General features: G+C 42.1%; 1 protein-coding gene across 1 annotated transcript; it reads right to left on the minus strand.

Annotated features, from left to right (window-relative positions):
• Positions 1-1,339: 1,339 nt before the first annotated feature.
• Positions 1,340-9,616, minus strand: LOC125371746 (carbohydrate sulfotransferase 15-like; the record flags this gene model as incomplete). The annotated part of the gene is made up of 6 exons (XM_048380470.1): positions 1,340-1,656; positions 2,651-2,798; positions 5,835-6,006; positions 7,585-7,741; positions 8,118-8,222; positions 9,328-9,616. Coding segments are annotated over 6 exons (1,050 nt in total), but the record flags the coding sequence as incomplete, so codon positions are not given.
• Between the last annotated feature and the right edge of the window lie 887 nt (positions 9,617-10,503).

Here is a 10,503-nt window from a genome sequence, read left to right on the forward strand (position 1 = left end):
CCCTCGTACATGTACTTACATTCAATAATCTTGAACGCAGCATTAAGTCCAAGTTTTACCTCCCCTCACCTCACCCCTATAGGTGATGACCGCCTCCGTGGTCTAGTGGTGGAACGTCCGCCTGGAGAGCGGAAGACCTGGGGTTCGATTCCCGCCCGCGTCATACAGAAAGACGTTAAAAGATGGTACTTGTTGTTACCGTGCCTGCAACTCGGCATTAAGGGGCTAAAACAAGGACTTGTCGGCTCGGAGTCAGTATACTGTATCCGAGTGGGGTATTCATGTTAAACTGCAACATGGTATCTCTGTGTGCTTTTACTTTACAATCGGCATCAATTCGGACAAGTACAAGCAGCCGCACACACGTACATGCACGTCGCTATATAAGTGCAATAATCTTGGAAGCGACGTTTAATCCAATTTCACCTCACACCTCACCTACAGGTGATACTACATGATACACTGTTTTTTTCTCTCTACACACGTCACACAAATCATGACAGGCAATGGCACATCCACGCTTGTCATGGTCTTTCGTTACAGATTATGGTGGATATAAACATATCTCTTGGTCTTTCTACACAGGTGATATAGATACACAAATGTACATGATGCTGTCTTTCCTCGTGGATGATGGTACATACATGTCTGTCATGGTCTTTCTCTACAAGTGATGGCAGATTTATTCATGTAATGTTTTATCCACAGAAGACAGGAGGCGTGGTCCACGTGTTTAGCGTGGTTGCTTGCAAGATAGACATGCCGCCATGAACCCTGAGACCAACTCTTAAGCCAAAGATAAACCCCAAAAGCCAAACAAATAGTTTCACTAAAAGCCAAATAGGATTTCTTTGGTATAATATGTGTGCGTAAGGACTTGAATATTTGAGGTGAGGTGAAATGGGGTTTAACGTCGCGTCCAAGATTAATGCACTTATATAGCGACGTGCATGTATGTGTGTGTGTTTGTGTGGCTGCTTGTACTAGTACGGACTGATGCCGATTTATAGTGCTAGCCCACTGAGATACCATGCCGAAGTTAAACATGAATACCCCACTCAGACAAAGTATACTAACTCCAAGCCGACCAGTCCTTGGTTTAGCCCCTTAATGCCGAGCGCCAGACAGGATAACAACAAGTACCATCTTTTAACGTCTTTTGGTATGACGCGGTCGGGGATCGAACCCCAGACCTTCCGCTCTCCGTGCTGACACTCTACCATTAGACCACGGAGGCGGTCGACCTTGAATATTTGACCTTAAATAACATATGAACATTAAATACAAAAACACATTTTTGAAGATGATTCATTTTATTTTAATAAGCTTCATGGGGTGGTACATGAAGGAATGGTGCTAAAACACCACATGTCAATTTACAGGAGATACACAACGTCATCTCTGACCAATAACAGTTCGTGGTTTTCATTTGCATCTGAAGTTTCACAGCATGAGGTTTATGTACTGGGTAAACGTCTCACCAATTAAAGTTTGTGCGTCCCATCAATAAGGACAGTTGCTCGTTGTGTGGTCTGTAAAATTCATCAAGTAGCTGACGAGTCTCGTTCATCATGTCCCCGACGTCTTGGCCATAACGCCTTTGATAAGCAACCTTCTGGTCAACGATGTTTGTCAATTCTGTTTCCGATAATGTTCCTGTAAATAATAATTCATCTTAGGTAAACAAACGTTCCTTCGTTTGAACACCTGGTTTCACAAAATTTGGTAGTGATTCCTAGCGGGATCGAGTGGTCAGGCTCGCTGACTTGGTTGATACATGTCATCGATCTCAATTGCATGGATCGATGCTCATGATATCAATCACTGGATTGTCTGGTCCAGACTCGATTATTTACAGACCGCCGTCATATAGCTGGAAAAATGCTGAGTGTGGCGTTAAACAACAAACAAACAAACAAACAAAGTGATTCCTAAACACGTAATCATGGCAGTCGGTCGGTTGGTTGGTTGGTTTGTTGTATAACGCCGCACTCGGCAATATTCCTGCTATATGCAAATAATCGAGTCTGGACCAGACAATCAAATGATTGACATCATGAGCATCGATCAACCCGATTGGGATCGATGACATGCATTAACCAAGTCAGCGAGCCTGACCACCAGAACCCGTTAGTAGCCTTTTACGACAAGCATAGTCACCTTTTACGGCAAGCATGGGTTGCTGAAGACCTATTCTACCCCGGAATCTTCACGGGTCAGGCAGTCGGAATCGTATGGACAGGACTTCTGACATTTTTTTTTAAGATTTCAAGATTATTCCTTCCATTTAAAAGTAATTGTTCCTTCACAAAAATAGTTGTCCGAATAGTCTGAAACCAAATTTGTTTGACTTTATCCGATAGAGAATAGTGTGTCTTGAAGCAGTGGCCGAAAACATATTCTGAGGTTCATAAAAAATTCCACTTCCTTCCTACCAAAGCAAGTCTGTTCTGTATGCACACTACAGAACAGGCCGGGGGTAGCAGGAGCAGGGCACATGGTGCAACGCTCAAAACTACCATTTTATGTACTACTTTTTTGGGAATAATAATATTATTATATTAATAGTAATAACATTGTGAATACTGACAGGGAAAATGAAGTTAATATGGAGAAGACAATACTTATTCTATAGGGTTAGTATACTCACGTAAATCAAGAAATTTGAAAAGTTCTGCAAGATAGTGTGAAACATTCCTAGAATATTCCTCAAACTTTAGGACGTAGAGCTGCTCTCTGGGAAACACGTTCAACCAGTCCCACAAAAATACATGGTAAATACCTCGCTGCAGATCAATCTGGAGACAGAGCATTAAATAGATTTATCAGAGTGAGTGAGTGAGTGAGCGAGCGAGCGAGTGAGCGAGCGAGCGGGCGGGCGGGCGGGCGAGCGGGCGAGCGAGCGAGCGCGTGAGCGAGTGAGTGAGTGAGTGAGTGAGTGAGTGGGTGGGTGGGTGGGTGAGTGAGTGAGTGAGTGAGTGAGTGGGTGGGTGGGTGGGTGGGTTGTCGGGTGGTAGGGTGAGTGAGTGAGTGAGTGAGTGAGTGAGTGAGTGAGTTAGTGGTTTTATGTACCCTTTAGCTATATTGAAGCATTACCAAAGATTGGTTTCAGACACAGAGAGACGAACTGAACCCACGACTTGGGTCTGCAAACACTTCTGGCTGCCAAACTTGTCAGACTCCGTGTCATCACATGCATATGCATCTTGTATAGGTACCAAGCTATATGAAGGAGGACTGCCAGTCTGTATAAAGGACATCGAACTGGATACAAGAAACGTGTCAACATTTTTATATTACACAAGAAGGGTGTGTCATATGGCCTCAGACCACAATTTATTTCCTTCTTTGCTTTCTACAGTGACATGACAGCCCACCATAATTATTATCGGTCGTAGACCGTTCTACTGTTGCATGCTGACCAACCTGCCTCTTGTCACTTAATACGCAAAGTTTCGGCCTGCATTTCTGGTGCCCCCCGCCATGATATTGCTGGAATATTGCTAAAAGTGGCGTAAAACCAAACACACTCACTCACTCACTCACATGAACGATGATATCAGATCAACAAAGCGGACCCTTCCCACGCCGTCCTCTTTGAATCACAAACACTTTTGTCTGGTGAGTGAGTTAGTGGTTTTATGTACCCTTTAGCTATATTGAAGCATTACCAAAGATTGGTTTCAGACACAGAGAGACGAACTGAACCCACGACTTGGGTCTGCAAACACTTCTGGCTGCCAAACTTGTCAGACTCCGTGTCATCACATGCATATGCATCTTGTATAGGTACCAAGCTATATGAAGGAGGACTGCCAGTCTGTATAAAGGACATCGAACTGGATACAAGAAACGTGTCAACATTTTTATATTACACAAGAAGGGTGTGTCATATGGCCTCAGACCACAATTTATTTCCTTCTTTGCTTTCTACAGTGACATGACAGCCCACCATAATTATTATCGGTCGTAGACCGTTCTACTGTTGCATGCTGACCAACCTGCCTCTTGTCACTTAATACGCAAAGTTTCGGCCTGCATTTCTGGTGCCCCCCGCCATGATATTGCTGGAATATTGCTAAAAGTGGCGTAAAACCAAACACACTCACTCACTCACTCACATGAACGATGATATCAGATCAACAAAGCGGACCCTTCCCACGCCGTCCTCTTTTTAATCACAAACACTTTTGTCTGGTGATATCTTAATTCAGCAAACCGACGTACAGTAAAGTACGGTTATAACGAACTCAAAGGGACTACTAATTTAATTTCGTTATAACCGTAGTTTGTTATAAGCATATATACAGCATAATACAGCTAATTATCGGGACCAAAAAAGTAAGTTCGTTATATCCGTCAGTTTGTTATAAGCGTGTTCGTTATAACCGTAGTTAACTGTAATTATAATCACATTCAGTACAAGAGCAATGATCAGCTTCACACGATGGGCAACATACGGCCCTTCCCACACCGACCCCTTATGCCCTATCACTTATGTCTCAGCGAACGAGAAATGATATCTGACACATTATTAGCCCTGTGTTACCATATTAATCTCACAGTTACCTTTGTTGCAGGTAATTTGTGATATCGGACACATTATTAGCCCTGTCTTACCATATCAATCTCACAGTTAACTTTGTCGCAGGTAATTTGTGACATCGGACACATTATTAGCCCTGTGTTACCATATCAATCTCACGGTTACCTTTGTCGCAGGTAATTTGTGATATCGGACACATTATTAGCCCTGTCTTACCATATCAATCTCACAGTTACCTTTGTCGCAGGTAATTTGTGACATCGGACACATTATTAGCCCTGTGTTACCATATCAATCTCACGGTTACCTTTGTCGCAGGTAATTTGTGATATCGGACACATTATTAGCACTGTCTTACCATATCAATCTCACAGTTACCTTTGTCGCAGGTAATTTGTGACATCGGACACATTATTAGCCCTGTCTTACCATATCAATCTCACAGTTACCTTTGCCGCAGGTAATTTGTGATATCGGACACATTATTAGCCCTGTCTTACCATATCAATCTCACAGTTACCTTTGTCGCAGGTAATTTGTGACATCGGACACATTATTAGCCCTGTGTTACCATATCAATCTCACAGTTACCTTTGTTGCAGGTAATTTGTGATATCGGACACATTATTAGCCCTCTCTTACCATATCAATCTCACAGTTACCTTTGTCGCAGGTAATTTGTGACATCGGACACATTATTAGCCCTGTCTTACCATATCAATCTCACAGTTACCTTTGCCGCAGGTAATGTGATGATATCTGACACATTATTAGCCCTGTTTAACCCTATAGAGCTCACAGTTACCTTTGATATCAGACACGAATGTCCACTGTTTTGTCATTCTGACCTTTATATATTTCAAACAACATTTGTCTCTGCGCTCGGACAATGGTATCAGATCAGACACACCCTCGCGTGTATGAGAAAGGATAATATCAGACACGCCTCCCGCTTATGTATGAGATACATGTGTGCTACATGAACGCCCGTGCCCTGAGATAAAGTTTGTTTGTTTATTTGTTTGTTGTTTAACGCCGCACTCAGCAATATTCAAGCTATATGAAGGCGGTCTGTAAATAATCGAGTCTGGACTGGACAACCCATTTATTTATACCATGAACATCGATCCACGCAATTGGGATCGATGACATGTATCAACCAAGTCAGCGAGCCTGACCACCCGATCCCGTTAGTCGCCTTTTACGGCAAGCATGGGTTGATGAAGACCTAATTTACCCCGGATCTTCACGGGTCGCCTGAGACAAAGATGGTGTCAGACACACCTACCTCGTGTGTCCCAGAGAAGAAGTTGGTGTAGTTGTAGCAGCAGCCGCGGAGGGACTGTGACGTTAGACAGTCTTTAAACACGTTGATCTCTCTTACAACGAGGCCGTGGAAGGCTTGTTTTGACACTTTCCTCTTTGAAAAGCCGGCCTTGTGGAAATAGTAAGAGTACAGCCTACAAAATATTGAACATTTATATAAATACATCAACATCATCTTCAATTAGATATTACATACATTATAATAAAAAATTGTGTGATTATACTTTATCATGTTAAACACAAGAACGTAAACCAATCAATGGTTCCATCAGGGCCACATAACGAAAAATCAAAATTCAGTAAACTACGTTTATTACGAACACGCTTATAACGAACTACGGTTATAACGAACTAGAATTAATGGTCCCTTTGAGTTCGTTATAACCGTAGTTTACTGTATCGTTTACCCTCTCCACTTTAAGCTTCAGACACCGGTTTGTTTAAAAAATCCACTGGACAGACATACCATATTCGACGTAATAAGCGCCCCGCTCTAATAAGCGCCCACGGCGATATTTGCTAATATATTGGCTAGTGAACAATCCCAATTAGCACCCCTTCCGATTGATCAATGTACACAAACTTATTTATTCGCGTATAATACGCACTCGTGTCTTATATGCATTCTTAATTATCGGCAATAAAATTCTGGAACAATATATCTGTTGCATATAAACATTTCAGTCTGTCAGTATAAACCACGAAATATATCTTTCAACTCTGTTTTTCCCAACAAAATAATGTTCTGATAAGAGCCCCCTATTTCTAATTTTGAGAGCGCCCTGGGCGCTTATTACGTCGAATACGGTATATACATTTTAACATGGCTTGGTGGATTATGGATACATGTATGAACATTTCGGTTATTTGATATAAATTATTCAGCACAAACTGGGGGACAAATGACAAATGTCTCAAACTTGTATATAATGTTCATATTCTGTGTGCTAATTACATTGTCTATATATTAACGTGTGTTTGTTTTGTATTGTTTGTTTTGTAACGCCGCACTCAGCAATATTCCAGCTACATGACGGCGGTCTGTAAATAATCGAGTCTGGGCAATCCAGTGATTGACATCATGAGCATCGATCCACGCAAAAGAGATACGATGACATGCATCAACCAATTCACCGAATCTCATGTTACGGCAAGACCTATTTACCCTGATCTTCACAGGTAACTATGACCTATTAGATTATTTAATACAAAACACCTTGTTTGGAAAGATATGCGGTATTCTTAAGAACATTTATATATTTATTTATACATTACGAAACACTTTAAGAGACAGGGGTACCTTCTCTAAAACTGTCCCCATCAAACTGCTGCTTAACCTACGTGTTGGGCTTGTTAACATGTCGAATAATGCAGTATACACTGGCATTGGGAATAAGTTTTCACTATACTGTTCCAGTACTATTGCGGAAAATGCCTTTGACAGTCAGGCTGACACCTGCTTGAAGGTGAGGTGAGGTGAGGTGAGGTGAGGTGAGGTGAGGTGAGGTGAGGTGAAATTGGGTTTAACGTCGCGTCCAAGCCTGACTCCGAGCCGACCAGTCCTTGTTTTAGCCCCTTAATGCCGAACCCCAGACAGGGTAACAACAAGTACCATCTTTTAACGTCTTTTGGTATGGCGCGGCCGGGGATCGAACCCCGGACCTTCCGCTCTCCGGGCGGACGCTCTACCACTAGACCACGGAGGCGGTCACCTGTTTGTAGGGTTCCTGAGAGACAGTATAAGTCTCGCTCGTGGGTTCAGATGGTGGATGAGGTCGGGATTTGTCACGCACGGCTCTTTGCATCCCTCGTTCCCAGGCAACATGTCCCAGAACTCGTTGAATGAGAAATAGGCGGGGGTAGCATCACCTGTGAAGAATATTAAAAATTAAAAATAGGGGGCCCTTATTAGAATATTATTTTGGTGATAAAAACAGAGTTGAAAGATAAATTTCGTGGTTTATGCTGACAGCCTGAAATGTTTATATACGACAGATATATACTGAACCAAATTCAAAACTTCACAATCCTAAAATTTTAACATTTTGACCCGTTATCATTGTGGGCCCTTATTGTGTATTTAAACAGTAATGGCCACGTATTGTCTTCATATAACACCCGTTTTTCTGCAGGTGAATCGATCAAAATCATGTGCACAGCACTATAGTGGCAAAAGTGTTTTTTTCTAAATTCCCTTTCCATTTTTTACACCGATAAGGCACGCAGGAGAGTATCATAGTTTTACCTATAATATATGGGCTGACGGTGTCCTTTCCGTGGTTCTTCTGTATGTAACTGGCACTCTTTTGCAGCAAATAAAGGTACGTATCTATGGAGGTACATGATTCGCCTGAAAGTAAAAGATGGCAAACATATCTATGAAAAGGTTTGCCATACTGAAGATCTACAAAGAAAATTTGCATCATGTTCGAAAAAAATAGCAATAGCGTTTGTGACAGCCATTGACGGTAACTGGTAAACATGTTTCAATCAATTGTTGTACTTGAGTATGAAGAGGGAATTTGAACAATCTGTGAAATTTTACTATTTGTGACAAAAGAAGTACAGTAAAGTACGTTTATAACGAACACGGTTATAACTAACTGACGGACATAACGAACAGATTTTTTGGCCCCGTCCATTTGCTGTAATTATGCTGTATATATGCTTATAACGAACTACGGTTATAACGAACTGACGGATATAACGAACTTACTTTTTTGGTCCCGACAATTTGCTGTAATTATGCTGTATATGTGCTTATAACGAACTACGGTTATCACGAACTAAATTTACTGGCCCCTTTAAGTTCGTTATAACCGTAGTTTACTGTACGCTTGTTATTTCTAAGCTTGATGTGTGAGAGAGATTAATATTTATTTCCTCCAAATGCCATTCCGAAGATTACAATAAAACTGTATTCAATTACACTCGATGAACACAATAAAAGAGGCATAACATTACTTCAAATCTACACAGCAAATCAAATTCAAATACCTAAGCAAAGACAGATATCCACTAAAAGATGTATATCAAAAGATGCTTTAGTCTGTACATATACCAGGTGAACTGTAGTATGATTGTTTCCCAGGTGTGTTAATCCAGATTGTGAGTAAAGTTTGTTTCAGCTCAAAATATGATAACAAAAGAATGATAACATATATGTTTCGTCTTGCATTTCGAAATCAATATTTTTGAACGTCAAGTAAGTCAATGCGAAAAGAGAAAAACGCTTTTTTCTGATATAAGCGTTCACAATGTAAAATAATGTGGATGTCATGCCTATTGCAGAGCTTGCACTCTTTGTAAACGTGTTAGAAAATACCATATGCAATAATAAAGATAACGACTAAGTTCTTGTATTAAAAACGAGGCATCCAAGATTCGACAGAGCTCAAATTCAAACTAAACATGTCCAAATAAGAAATGTTATCCCTCGTCATATTTCCACGTACTGAGCTGTGACCGACGAACCCACTGTGTCTCCTTCATGGCATGTGGAGCTACATCAGGGTGACTTTTGATTCTACCGAACAGATCCGACGTTCCACACTTGCACTGGCCGATGATGAAGAAGTAGGGCAGACAACGCAGCACCCGTGATTCCCCCGTCTTCCTCCTGTTGCTGGCGATCCACTCCAGTGGCTCCCTGCTTCGTTTCATGCTCTGAGGACACTTGTCTTCAGGGACATCTTGCACCCACCAACACGGGCTGGTGAACTCGGGGAGAGTCTTAAACTGAGGCTACAAATATAAAGAGACATGTTGCACCCACCAACACGGGCTAGTGAACTCGGGGAGAGTCTTAAACTGAGGCTACAAATATAAAGACACATCTTGCACCCACCAACACGGGCTGGTGAACTCGGTGAGAGTCTTAAACTGAGGCTACAAATATAAAGAGACATGTTGCACCCACCAACACGGGCTGGTAAACTCGGGGAGGGTCTTAAACTGAGGCTACAAATATAAAGACACATCTTGCACCCACCAACACGGGCTGGTGAACTCGGGGAGAGTCTTAAACTGCGGCTACAAATATAAAGAGACATCTTGCACCCACCAACACGGGCTGGTGAACTCGGTGAGAGTCTTAAACTGAGGCTACAAATATAAAGAGACATGTTGCACCCACCAACACGGGCTGGTGAACTCGGGGAGAGTCTTAAACTGAGGCTACAAATATAAAGACACATCTTGCACCCACCAACACGGGCTGGTGAACTCGGGGAGAGTCTTAAACTGAGGCTACAAATATAAAGAGACATCTTGCACCCACCAACACGGGCTGGTGAACTCGGGGAGGGTCTTAAACTGGGGCTACAAATATAAAGACACATCTTGCACCCACCAACACGGGCTGGTGAACTCGGGGAGAGTCTTAAACTGAGGCTACAAATATAAAGAGACATCTTGCACCCACCAACACGGGCTGGTGAACTCGGTGAGAGTCTTAAACTGAGGCTACAAATATAAAGAGACATGTTGCACCCACCAACACGGGCTGGTGAACTCGGGGAGAGTCTTAAACTGAGGCTACAAATATAAAGACACATCTTGCACCCACCAACACGGGCTGGTGAACTCGGGGAGAGTCTTAAACTGAGGCTACAAATATAAAGAGACATCTT

This window comes from Haliotis rufescens, unplaced genomic scaffold (genome assembly GCF_023055435.1).
Source record: "Haliotis rufescens isolate VD_foot unplaced genomic scaffold, xgHalRufe1.0.p SCAF_306, whole genome shotgun sequence".
NCBI classification, from domain to species: Eukaryota; Metazoa; Mollusca; class Gastropoda; order Lepetellida; family Haliotidae; genus Haliotis; species Haliotis rufescens.